General features: G+C 40.1%; 1 protein-coding gene across 3 annotated transcripts in view; it reads left to right on the forward strand.

Moving 5' to 3' along the window:
* Window positions 1-3881: 3881 nt before the first annotated feature.
* Window positions 3882-14212, forward strand: part of FAF2 (Fas associated factor family member 2) — a 60151-nt gene continuing 49820 nt past the window's right edge. For 2 of the 3 annotated variants that reach the window (XM_082380548.1, XM_082380549.1), the window contains exon 1: window positions 3882-4014. In XM_082380548.1, coding sequence (XP_082236674.1) covers window positions 3952-4014 — 63 coding nt within the window. In that variant the 5' untranslated portion in view covers window positions 3882-3951. Of the gene's footprint in view, window positions 4015-7258; window positions 7386-14212 lie in introns of all 3 variants that reach the window. The other variant, XM_082380550.1, reaches the window with a different exon arrangement.

Below are 14212 nucleotides of genomic sequence, written 5' to 3' on the forward strand. Positions count from 1 at the left end.
GGAGGGCAACAAACAAAAAACTGTTGCTGACATCTCAATGGTCTGCTTTACTCAGCAATCAAAATGCCATGTCCCCAACTGACAGAAAATATCTTATGTTCCAGTTACTCAGAAACTGAGGGCTTGTTCTAGGATTTCCATGACTCAGAATTCATCCTTTATCAGGAAAAAATGGTAAGGCGTCAGCAAAGCCTTATTACTAGGATTAGAGAAACAAATATTCATTAGATTCTCTGAGACAGCTCTCAGTCACAAATCCCTGTGTGTTACAGGCATAAAACTGGCACTCAAAACCTCTCTGTCTCTCTCTGTCTCTCTCTCTCACACACACACACACACACACACACACACCAGTCCAGAGACTGATGAAAATTCATTTAATTTTTCATTAAACTGTGTGTTCTTTCAAGGACAGTGGCTGTGTCTTAACTTTATAGCATCTGGTCCAGAGCCTGGCTCAGAATAAACACTCAGTACATATTTGTTGAATCGACTCCTAAAATCTGTAGATGAATATAATTTTTTAAATTTTATTGAAGTATAGTTGAGTTACAATGTTGTGTTAATTTCTGCTGTACAGCAAAGTGATTCAGTTACACACATATATACATTCTTTTCATACTCTTCTCCATTATGGTTTATCACAGGATATTGAATATAGTTCCCTGTGCTATACAGTAGGACCTTGTTGTTTATCCATTCTATATATAATAGTTTGCATATGCTAATCCCAAATTCCCAGTCCTTCCCTCCCCCACCCCCCTTTCCCTTGGCAGCCACAAGTCTGTTCTCTATGTCTGTGAGTCTGTTTCTTTTCAGTAGTTACGTTCATTTATGTTGTAGTTTAGATGCCACACATAGGTGATATGTAGATGAATATAATTAATAAATCTATTAAAAAATATCTTCAGAATGCTTTAGAATGCACTGTCCAATACAGTGGTCACTAACCATGTGTGGTAACCCAGTACTTGAAATGTGGCCAGTCCAAATAGAGATTTAGGGAAGTGTAAAATACACCCCAGATTTTGAAGACTTAGTGCAAAAAAAGATAATATATTTGATATATTGGGTTAAATCAAATATATTACTAAGATTAATCTCATCTGTGTTAAATGTGATCCTATAGTATTTAAAATTACACATATGGCTATCATTGTATTTTGATTGGACAACACGGCTCTAAAAAGGAAAATAAAGGTCAGAAAAAATTATTCTTAAAGAAGATGGCAAGCCAATACTTGATGCCACTTTCCACGCTCTTCATCTTGAACTTATCAAAAAAGCTTAGGTTTCTTCCAAGGCCAGCTTCTCCCGTGGCAAACAGAGGCCATGAGGATTCTGCCTAGGTCAGAGTGGTGGGCTGGTAGCTCATGGGCTGAAATGTGGCTTGCAGTTATGGTTGACACAGTAATTTTCTTAAAAACTGAATTAGTTATTATCATTTCAAAATGGGGAGATTTCATACACAGATCCTTATTTGTTAGGTGCTCTTAGAAAAGGGGAAGTTGCGGCAATGTTGGTCTTTTTTTAAAATTAATTAATTTATTTATTTTTGGCGGCATTGGGTCTTCCTTGTGGCGCGCGAGCTTTCTCTCGTTGCAGCGAGCAGGGGCTACTCTTCGCTGTGGTGTGCAGGCTTTTTATTGCGGTGGCTTCTCTTGTTGTGGAGCTAGGCACGCGGGCTTCAGTAGTTGTGGCACACAGGCTCAGGGGTTGTGGCTTGCGGTCTCTAGAGCGCAGGCTCAGTAGTTGTGGTGCACGGGCTTAGTTGCTCCACAGCATGTGGGATCTTCCCGGACCAGGGCTCGAACCTGTATCCGCTGCATTGGCAGGCAGATTCTTAACCACTGTGCCACCAGGGAAGCCCTGGTCCTTTTTTTTTTTTTTTAAATTGAAGTTTAGTCAATTTACAATGTTTCAGGTGTACAGCAAAGTGATTCAGTTATACATATATATACATATACATACACATATTCTTTTTCAGATTCTTTCCCATTATAAGTTATTATAAGATACTGAATATAGTTCCCTGTGCTATACAGTAGGTCTTTGTTGTTTATCTATTTTACATATAGTAGTATCTACCTGTTAATCCCAAATTCCTAAATAGTCCCTCCCCAGTACTGGTCTTACATGTAAGCCAAAAGGTACAGCTAAAAAGCAGAAACCGCCTTTGCCCAGGGAATGGACTCTCCAGTTTGCCATACTGTATTCCTATGGTCGAGTTGTTGTTGCTGTTGCTTTTTTTTTTTTTAAGTAAAATATTTCTTGTAGCCACCTCTTTATTCAAAGAAGAAAAGGGAAATGTAGACTAAGAGGGTGTCTGTGTCTTAAAGGAAAAGAAGAACATTCAATGGTGTTTAATATAACCGCAAAGTTTGTGTGTGGAAAGAATACATCTTAAATCAGAATTATGCAACAACTCCAGATGGCACCTGACTTTGCAATCCCTCATCTAGTTCTTCCGGATCCATCATTATTGGAGACGTTGAATAGTACTGCATCTCATGTGGGCTTTGAGTTGATGTAAAAGAAATTCTCCAAAGTGGCTCTACTTGCTTACAATTTTACCTTAAGGGTCTAAGAAAAATTCTAGGACATTGTTATGAAGTTTGTGCAGACCTAGTAAGACCTGATTCAGGCCTGAAAGAGAGAAATAGCCAAAACTTAAGTCCTTCCATCTTTTAATGGACTCTTCACAGAACTTCAGCTTTCAAAGCACTTCCGGTTCTGTCTCACCTAATTCAACCCCGTGAAGTTCATGGGGTGAGATTCCACAGATGGGGAGGACAGCAGGGGCCCAGGAGGCTGAGTGCCTTGCTAGGAGTCAGACAGGTAGTCTGTGGAAAAGCACCAGACCATGAACCCTCTGCCTCCCAAGGCCTTCTGGACAGTGGACAGAGAAGGCGGATGGCAGGAGAAAAGAAGTGGAAATGAAAATGGGAGATCTGAAGAGAGGTGGCGGGTTAAAAGGGTCAAGGAAAGTGCAGAAGAAGGCAGACATTGAGGGGTGGAGATAAGGCAGTGGAAAGGGTGGGGGACTGCTTCCAAGGAGAATGAGCTGAGGCAGCATATCTGGGGCTGCTGGTGAATCTCATTCCACCAATGGCAAAACTACAGCAGAGAGGAGGTGGTTTGCCCGGAGATGTCCAGCACTTTGCCAGGTGGACACTAGAACGTGAACCCAAGTCTCCTGATCCCAGTCCCGGGATCTTCCTTCGGTTGGTCACAGGGAAGACGGGCCAGTGGGCAGAGAGACGCGTGAGGGCCTGAGGCAGGCAGGAGCAGAGTCGCAAGAGGGGTGGACGGAAAGCTCTGCCTAAGGCTGGTAGTGCCCGGGTGGCCGAGTGCCAACAATTTTCAAGGGGCGCACACCTTCCACAGCTTCCGGCTCGAAGGCGGCGTGGGAAACGCCCCCACCCCCACCCCGCCCCCAGTATTCGGGGACTTTCGGAACCTCCTGAGAGATGGTCAGGGGATTTTGGAAACATCATGGCAGGAATCAAACATCAAACGGCCGATATTTCTGAACGACCGCAATTTCCTAAGAAACATTCAGAAACATTGGAGATGAAAATGGTTAGGAAGAAGGCGAAATCTGCCGAGGGGCATTCGTGAATTTCCGAAGCTTCTCGAGGGGCATTCGGGACCTCTCGGCTCTTTGCGATCTATTCGAGAGTCAAGTCTCTGGTAGATCGTTCGTCGCCTAACTCCTAAGGGCGACTTGGGCAGACAGTCCCTCGACAATTTTCGGAAGTGTTCGGGATAGGCCCGAGAGTGGTGCCCTCTAGCGGCGGAAATTGTCACCATCCCCGGCCTCCAGGTTGGGCCGGCAGGCGCAGACGCAGTTGCGCGCCGGCGGCTGTTCAGACCGGATGTGGTTGCTACTGAGGTCACTTCCGGCGGGTGACGGTGCGGACGGGTCAGAAGCGTAGAGGCGGCTGCAAAATGGCGGCGCCTGAGGAGCGGGATCTAACCCAGGAGCAGACAGAGAAGCTGCTGCAGTTTCAGGTAGCAGCGAGTACTCGGTGCAGTGAATGCCACCGCGGGCTAGGGAGTGGGTCCCTAGAGGAGCCCAGAACCCTGCTCAGATTGGGCCCGAGATTCTTCTCAGACCAGCAGGCGGCCCCCTCCCCCCCAGGCGCCGGTTGCCCTGCTTGCTGCCCCCGGCCCCCGAGCCTCTGTCGGTCCCCCACCTTCCAGGAATGGCTGCGGCCAGACCCGCTTCCCCTCTCTCTCCTCAAGAGGGTCAGCTTCCCGGGTTCCCCTTAGCGGCGCCCGTCCTCAGCCATCCTTTCCAGCCTGGTTACCGGTTGGACCCTCTCCGCTAACGACTGTGGATCTACTGGGATGCTTAATCCCCACCGTGGAGTTGGCCTCGTTTCGGGTCTCTGGAAGGCCTCCTACCAGCCTCCCATGCCATTTCCACAAACGTTTACTGAGGGCCTCTTGGGTGGCAGGTCCTGTGTTGGGCGCTCTGGTGGCAGTGGGGTCAGGACTAGCCCCCGCCCTAAAGGTGTGGGAGGACACCTCATAATGAAACAGTGCATGATAAATGTCATCAGTGCCTTCTGAGGGGGTTTATTACCCCGGGCTTATTCCTGGGCTCACGTTCTTGACTCTGCTTGAGGAGGGTGGGAAACTTGCTGGAATCTGCCTCCTTTTAGTGGATGTTTGGGTTAAGAACTTTGGACACTAAGCACTTTATCCCTGAGCTGGAGAATCTGGTTGGAGGAGACTTAGGTAACCTTGACTCTGTTACCCTGATGGGTACCAGTTTCTTTATTTCTAGAATACGTATCTTAAAAGTGTTTATCCCCTAAGGATGTTGTGGAGATCAAAATGAGCTTATGGATGTCTAAAGGGCTTTGTAAACAGTAAACTGCTCTTAAACAGTATTGCAACTATTAATCATTATTTAACTTAGGATAGAATTAAAGTTAGTGGTACACTTATTTCCTAATATAAAATATGCTAAATATTCATTAATTATGCAATATTTACCAAGAACCTTAGTGCTCAGGTAATAACAACAAATGAATAGAATACCATTTATTGAGTGTGGTGTTGTAAGTACTTTCCTGAAACACTTAGCTTACATTATTGTATTTAATACAACCCTATGAGAGTCATACTGTTACAATCCCTATTTTACAGATGAGGGATATGAGGCTTAAAAAGTAACATGCTTAGGTTACACAGCTAGTAAGTTGTGATGTCAGATTTAAAACCAGGTCCATCTTTCCAGAACCCTTCCTGAGCTCTTGACGTGTGTGCTATACAACCCATGTAAGTAGCAGTGTACAACTGAAAGTGGAATGCAAGTGCTCTAATATTGTATTTTTTTTCTCTTTGCAAGTTCTCACTTTTCTGTGATTTCCTTGATTTCACTGCAGTTAATTTTGAAATGTTTTCTCTTAAAACAAGCAGTGGGTTGGAAGTGTATAAATTGGAAAATACTGTCATAGAAGTAGTTGACATTTGTTTGGAGTTTTGAGTAGAGAAATTGATGACATAGCAGATTAGAATTAGAATGAATAAAGAGCAGACAACTAGCTTCTACTTCCTTATAGACTGCTAATTTCAGAGTGTTGTTTAACTTTGGCAGATCATTTTATCCCTTACAACTCTTGAGGGATAAGCCCCCATGTTGTTTAAAGTGTAATGAGGTGAGGTGAACCATAAGTTGTGAAGTACTTAGTCTGGTCCTGGAAGAACATGAATATGTGGTAGCATTTCTGAGATAAGGTGCACAGGAATCTGTTTTTGTCTTCATTGGCTATCTCTATCAGTAAGAGAGGTGACTAGCAGGTTAAAGTTGTATTAAGATTGCTTTATGAAATTGGATTTAATAAGGCAAATACATTTTACATTTGTGTATTCTTTAAGCAGTGGCTTGGATCAGGTTCATCATCCAGATTACCATTAACAGCCTCTGAAATTTACTAGGTGTCAAGCGTTATACCAGGTATTTGATGTACGTTAACTCTTCTAAACCTTTTTGTAACACTGTAAGGTGTTAACCCCAATTCAGTTTATTAATGAAGAAACAGGTTCTGTGAGGTCAAATAACTTGCTCAGGTGGTAAGTGGCAGAGATTTAGAAATCCATACCCATAACCATCTTGCTTATAACCTAATGGAAAAGCCAGACACATACATAAATAATGAGTATTCTGCAGTATATTAGTGCTCATGGTATAATAAACATAGTAGTATAAACAAAGTGCTGTGGAAATTTAGGAAATGATAGTATTGATGAGGATGGAGGGGGAAAGAAGGATGGCTCAGTAGTTACCATTAAGTTTCTACCGTGCCTTAGGTGTGGTGCTAGGTAGTTTAGAACCATTATGCTTAATCCTCACAATAGCCTTGTAAAAGTGCCACAGGTGATATGCCTCCTCCTAGGTAAGGAAACAGGTCTAGTAAAGTATTTGCTCCAGATCATTAAGCTATTAAGTAGTGGGGATGGAATTAGAATTAGAAATCTAGTGGATCTGGATCTGAACTTAAAAGCTGAACTCTTTCCACTGTACTTTGCTGCTTTGAAGGAGGAATGGAATAACAGGTGGTGGGCAGGAGTATGTTCAAAGCTGAGGTATGGATATGAAATAATGTAGAATGTGTTTGTTATGATGGATTTAGAGAATTGGAAGTTGAAAATAACACTGGAAAGGTAAATAACAGCCAGATTTTGGAGGCCTGTGCTCAATGGTTTAAATTTAATCTGTAGGCTTGAAGAGCCATCAAAGATTATTTCAACTAGAGAGTGAAATAACACTAGGTTTCAGCTTTGCTTCACTAACAGTATGGAGCATGTGCTTGGAATCTCCACAGGGGTTAGGACAGAACAGGATGACACTGCTAGGAGTCAGTTTTCAATAAGTTGCTTCATTTGATATATTGAAATTAGCAAAAGTGAAATATTTTGGAAATCTCAGGTTTCCTCTATTTCAATTTTTTTGTGACGTATGATTTGATTGGAACTCCTTAGGGTATATTTAGCAGGCTTCTAAGTCTGTTTGATGTCTTTTAAGATTCTTCTGGTTACTTTCTCCTGTTTATTTTGGAACCAGTTGAATATGAATAACTAATGCCATATTTATTTTAGGCCTTCCCCATTTTCTTCAAATGGGAAATAATGGGTTTTAAGAGGAGCTAATACAAATATGGGGAAGGTCAGTTGTATTGAAGTCCATTTTTCCAAATTTCCAAGTATAGCAGATTCCCCTGGTGTCTTGGTTTACTGCCTCTAGGTTTGAACACCTGGAGAAGGATGACATGGATAAAGAGAGACGTGACTAAAGGAGCTATGCATGGCCAATAGAGGAAGAAACAGTCCTTTTCTGCTTGCACAGGAGCACGAAATTTTGAGATTCGAAGGTGTTTTTGTTTTTGATGTTGTTTAAACACTTATTGAGCATTTACTTTATCCAAAGTGCTCTAGATCCATTGTATCATTAACTCCTCCCAATAAACATGGTGTAGGTTCTGGTATTGTTAAGTAAACTAGGATCAGGAGATAATTTACCTAAGGTCAGTGATGCGCTTAGATTTGAATCCAGAACTCTGGACTCTCTTTCTTACTACCTAGCACTGCCTCTCTGGCCCTAGGTTTTGATTTGTTTTCAACAACAGGTAAGTGAGTAGGGCCAATAGAAACAGTATGGGACACTTTGAAGAAAGAGAACACAGCAAAGGAAGTCCAAAAGTGTGATTCTAATCCTGGACATCATCACTAGTGTTAATTCTCTTAATCTCCTCTACGTGAAGATGGACTTTTTTAGGAGAAGGGAAGAAGAATCCCCCAAAGTGGGAATGAACAAGGAGGACTGTTCTCTCCCTTCCATACCCATAGGTATGAGAGAGAAAATGGGAGAGAGGGCTTCAGGGGGAGTATCTTCAGGGAAAAGCCAAGTTTCAGTTAGACCATGAAGGTGAAGGAAGTGTTCCGGAAGTTAAGGATCCTAGGGGATATTGCTGACATAGCAGGGCTTTTAATTCTAAACAGAATCCTAAAAATGTGGTGTTACTGGGTCAAAACAATGTACATTGTAAATTTTAATAGCTACTGCTAGACTGCTTTCCAGGGAGTTTTGGCAGCTCACACTCTCACCAAGAGGATGTGAGACGACCAGTTTCCCCACATCCTTGCCAGCACTGGATGGTATCTTTTCAGTTTTTGTTAATCTGATTAAATTTTCAGTCCTTATTTTAATTTGCATTTCTAGTGGTAGTGGTGGTTGTAGTTTTTGATTTTGTTTTGCAGTCAGTTGAGTTTGAACAGCTAATGCAATCACTTGTTTTAAGCTATTTCAAATGGGAAAGAGTAGGGACATAAGAGTGAGGGATTGGCTTTGCAGATGTCCCACGGTATTATGGAAGGTTTGTTTTCTGGTTGCAGAATAAAAAGTGCTGATTTTAAGATTGAATTCCGTTCTATAAACTCCTGATTATGGATGAGATTGAGCTCCTTTTGGCTACTTATGGTTAGTTATTGTGTAAATTCCCTGTTTATCCTTTGTTCATTTTCTATTGGATTATTTGACATTTTCTTATCAGTTTGTACGAGTTCTTTATGTATACTGGTCATGTATAGCAAATATTTTCTTTCATGACATCATTTATCTTTGATCATTAATCTCTTCACTTACCCTTATTTAAAATTATGTCATCAAATTGACATTTTTTTCTTTCTGGCTTTTGGATTTTCTGCTTTGTCTAAGAATGCCTTCTACTTAATGACATTATACAAATGTTCTCTTTTGTTTTCTTCAAAATATTTTACAGATTTCTTGTTAAAATCAGATCTTTAATCCACGTGGAATTAATTTTTTGTATGTATGAGATGAGAACCCAAATTTGCTTTTTTCCAGGAAAGACTATAGGTTAGCTGAATAGTCAATCCCTCCCCCAACTGATTTGAGTAGTCCTCTTTATCATAGTGTACTCTGTTTTCGATAACCTATTTGCTAGTAGCATTACTGAATTAATAATAATAGCTTTCTACCAAATTTTATTGATAATATCTGATAGGACAGGACTCCTTCCCTATTCTTTTTTTTTAATTATTGGTAATTCTTACAAGTTCTTTCATGTACATTTAAAAATCATTTTGTGAGCCACTATGGAGAACAGTATGGAGCTTCCTTAAAAAACTAAAAGTAGAACTACCATACGACCCAGCAATCCCACTACTGGGCATATACCCTGAGAAAACCATAATTCAGAAAGAGTCATGTACCACAATGTTCATTGCAGCTCTATTTACAATAGCCAGGACATGGAAGCAACCTAAGTGTCCGTCGACAGATGAATGGATAAAGAAGATGTGGCACATATATACAATGGAATATTACTTACCCATAGAAAAATGAAATTGAGTTATTTGTAGTGAGGTGGATGGACCTAGAGTCTGTCATACAGAGTGAAGTAAGTCAGAAAGAGAAAAACAAATACCGTATGCTAACACATATATATGGAATCTAAAAAAAACAAAATGGTTCTGAAGAACCTAGGGGCAGGACAGGAATAAAGACGCAGATGTAGAGAATGGACTTGAGGACACGGGGAAGGGGAAGGGTAAGCTGAGATGAAGTGAGAGAGTGGCAAGGACATATATACACTACCAAATGTAAAACGGATAGCTAGTGGGAAGCAGCCACATAGCACAGGGAGATCAGCTCAGTACTTTGTGACCACCTAGAGGGGTGGGATAGGGCGGGTGGGAGGGAGATGCAGGAGGGAGGAGATATGGGGATATATGTATATGTATAGCTGATTCACTTTGTTATAAAGCAGAAATTAACACACCATTGTAAAGCAATTATACTCCAATAAAGATGTTTTAAAAAACCTCATTTTGTGCAGCCATGGAATTATTGGAATTGCTTAAAATAATATATTAATTTGGGACTGGTCGAAATTCAGGAACATGTACATTTCTTTATTCAGATGTCACATGTCCTTTAAAATATTTTTTGTAACTTTCCTCTAGTTTTTGGATATTCCTTATTAAACTTATTCCTAGGTATTTTGTAGTTTTGGTCACCCTGTGAATGGGATATCTCTTTATTTCTAAATGGTTACTAATAAAAATGCTGTTGCATTTTGTACATTTATCTTGATTTTTTTTGATCTATCGAATTTCTTATTATGTTTTCTGATCATTACTAATTTTCTAGTTTTGTCTCTTGGGCTCTTTTTTTTAATAACAATTTTACTGAGATATAATTGTCATATCTTAAATTAACCCTTTTAAAGTATGCAGTTCAGTGGTTTTCAGTGTATTTACAAAGTTGTGCAAGCGTTACCACTATTTACTTCCAGAGCATTTTCATCACCTCAAAAAGAAACCCATTAACAGTCACTCTCCATTCTTCTCTCCTTCTAACCCTTGGCAACCACTAATCTATATTCTGTCTCCATAGATTTTGTCAATTCTGGGCATTTGGTATAAATGGAAGCATACACTGTACAGCCTTTTGTGCCTGGCTTCTTGCACTTAGCATAATGTTTTCAAGGTTCATCCATATTGTAGCCTATATCAGTACTTCATTCCTTTTTATGGCCAATAATGTTTCATTGTGTGGATAAACCACATTTTGTTTACCCATTCATCAGTTGATGGCCATTTTTACTGTTTTCACTTTTCAGCTATTAATATTGATGCTGCTATGAATATTTGTATACCAGTTTTTGTTTGGACATATTTTCAGTTCTCCTAGGAGTAGAATTGCTGGGTCACATGGTACCTCTGTTTAACTTTTTGAGAAATTGCCAATCAGTTTTTCCAATGCAGTTATACCATTTTCCCTACCAGTAGTATGTGCAGGTTCCAGTTTCTCCACATCTGCACTAACATTTGTTAATCATCCATGTTTGAAACCATCCTAGTGTGAGATGTTAATCTTGCTGTTTTGATTTGCATTTCCCTAATGACTGAAAAGATGGTTGAGCATCTTTTCATATGCTTTTTGGCCATTTGTGTGTCTTCTTTTGGAGATACAAAATCAAATCTTTTGCCCATTTTTTAAAAATTGAAGTGTAGTTAACTTACAATGTTGTGTTTCAGGTGTACAGCAAAATGATCCAGTTATATTTTTTTCAGATATTTTTCCATTATAGGTTATTACAAGGTACTGAATATAGTTCACTGTGTTACACAGTAAATCCTTGTTGCTTATCTATATTATGTATGGTAGTTTGTATCTTTTAATCCCATACTTCTAATTTATCCCTCCCCTTTCTTCTTTTCCCCTTTGGTAACCATAAGTTTGTTTTCTATGTCTGTGAATCTGTTTCTGTTTTGTATATAGATTCATTTGTATTATTTTTTTAGATTCCATATATGTGATATCATATAATATTTGTCTTTCTCTGTCTCACTTCACTTAGTATGATATTCTCTAGGTCCATGTTGCTGCAAATGGCAATATATCATTCTTTTTTATGGCTGAGTAATATTCCATTTTGTGTGTGTATGTGCGTATATACACACTACATCCTTTTTTTTTTAACTGAAGTATAGTTGGTGTACAATATTATATAAGCTACAGGTATACAATGTAGTGGTTTGCAAGTTTTAAAGGTTATACTCCAATTATAGTTAATATAAAATATTGGCTATATTCCCCGTGTTGTACAATATATCCTTGTAGCTTATTTTACACATAGTTGTTTGTACCTCTTAATCCCCTGTCCTTATATCACTCCTTCCCCCTTCCTTCTCCCCACTGGTAACCACTAGTTTGTTCTCTATATTGGAGAGTCTGCTTCTTTTTTGTTATATTCACTAGTTTATAGTATTTTTTAGATTCTACATATAAGTGATATCATACAGTATTTGTCTTTCTCTGTCTGACTTATTTAACTTAGCATAATACCTTCCAAGTCCATCCATGTTGCTGCAAGTGGCAAAAATTTCACCCTTTTTTATAGCCGAGTAGTATTCCGTTGTGTATATATACCACATCTTCTTTATCCATTCATCTGTTGATGGACACTTAGGTTGCTTCCATATAATGGCAATTGTAAATAATGCTGCTGTGAACATTGGGGTGTATGTATCTTTTCAAATTGGTGTGGGTTTTTGTGTTTTTGGATATATACCCACCAGGAGTGGAATTGCTGGGTCATATGGTAGTTCTATTTTTAGTTTTTTGAGAAACCTCCATACTGTTTTCCACAGTGGCTGCACCAATTTACTTTCCCACCAACAGTGTATAAGGTTTCTCTTTTCTCTACATCCTCTCCAGCGTTTGTTATTTGTGTTCTTTTTGATAATAGCCCTTCTGACACGTGTGAGGTGATACCTCATTGTGGTTTTGATTTGCATTTCTCTAATAACTAGTGATGTTTGAGCACCTTTTCATGTGCCTGTTGTCCATCTGTGTGTCTTCTTTGGAGAAATGTCTATTTTGGTCTTCTGCCCTTTTTTAAAATTTATTTATTTATTTATGGCTGGCTGGCTGGCTGGCTGTGTTGGGTCTTAGTTGCAGCACATGGTATCTTTATTGTGGCACATGGGATCTTTGTTGCGTCATGTGGGCTTCTCTCTAGTTGTGGTGTGTGGGTTTTCTCTCTCTAGTTGTGGTGCACAGGCTCCAGGGCACGTGGGCTCTGTAGTTGTGGCATGCAGGCTCCAGAGCGCATGGGCTCTGTAGTTTGCGGCACGGGGGCTCTCTAGTTGAGGCGCACGAGCTCAGTAGTTGTGGCGCGCAGGCTTAGTTGCCCTGTGGCATGTGGGATCTTAGTTCCCCGACCAGGGATTGAACCCGTGTCCCCTGCATTGGAAGGCGGATTCTTTGCCACTGGACCACCGGGGAAGTCCCTGCCCATTTTTTGATTGGGTTGTTTGTTTTTTTGACATTGAGTTGTATCAGATGCTTGTATATTTTGGATGTTAACCCCTTGTCAGTCACATCATTTGCAAATATTTTCTACCATTCCGTAGGTTGTCTTTTCGTTTTTTTGATGGTTTCCTTTGCTGTGCAAAAGCCTTTAAGTGTGATTAGGTCCCATTTGTTTATTTTTGTGTTTATTTCTTTTGCCTTGGGAGACTGATCTAAGAAAATATTGCTATGATTTATGTTCGAGTATGTTTTGCCTATGTTCTCTTCTAGGAGTTTTATGGCATCATGCGTTATATGTAGGTCTTTAAACTATTTTTATTTTTGTGTATGGTATGAGGGAGTGTTCTAATTTCATTGTAGTTGTCCAGCTTTCCCAACACCACTTGTTGAAGAGACTGTCTTTTCTCCGTTGTATATTCTTGCCTCCTTTGTCATTGATTAATTGACTGTAGGTGTGTGGGTTTATTTTTGTCCTTTGCCCATTTTTTTTTTTTCTTTCTTTCTTTTTTTTTTTTTAAATTATTAGATGAAGAAGGTTAGTAGCTTTATTTATTTATTTTTGGCTGTGTTGGGTCTTCATTTCTGTGCGAGGGCTTTCTCTAGTTGTGGCAAGCGGGGGCCACTCTTCATCGCGGTGCGTGGGCCTCTCACTATCGTGGCCTCTCTTGTTGCGGAGCACAGGCTCCAGACACGCAGGCTCAGTAGTTGTGGCTCACGGGCCTAGTTGCTCCGCGGCATGTGGGATCTTCCCAGACCAGGGCTCAAACCCGTGTCCCCTGCATTGGCAGGCAGATTCTCAACCACTGTGCCACCAGGGAAGCCCCTTTGCCCATTTTTTACTTGGGCTATTTGTCTTTTGTTGTTGGGTTGTCAAGAGTGCTTTATATATCCTGAATACAAGTCCTTTATCAGATATATCATTGGCAAAAATATTCTCCCATTCTGTGGGTTGTCTTTTCACTTAGTCGTGTCTTTTGAAGTTTTTTAATTTCATGAAGTCTGGTTTAATGTTTTATCTTTTGTTGCTTGTGCTTTGGTCATGTCTTAGAAACCATGGTCTAATCCAGGGTTACAAAGATTTACACCTGTTTTCTTTTAAGACTTTTGTAGTTTTAGCTCTTACATGTAAGGTCTGATCCATTTTTAGTTGATGGATATGAGGTGGGGGTCCAACTTCATTCTTTTGGTTGTGGATATCCAGTATTCCCAACACCATTTCTTGAAAAGATGATTCTTTCCCTATTGAATAACCTTGAAACCCTTGTTTAAGATCAGTTGACCATAACTAAAGGTTTATTTCTGGACTCGTTTCTGTTCCATTGATCTGTATCTACCTTTATCTGTATCTACACTGTC

The sequence above is a fragment of the Balaenoptera borealis genome, assembly GCF_965194805.1.
Source record: "Balaenoptera borealis genome assembly, chromosome: 2".
In the NCBI taxonomy this organism is placed as follows: Eukaryota; Metazoa; Chordata; class Mammalia; order Artiodactyla; family Balaenopteridae; genus Balaenoptera; species Balaenoptera borealis.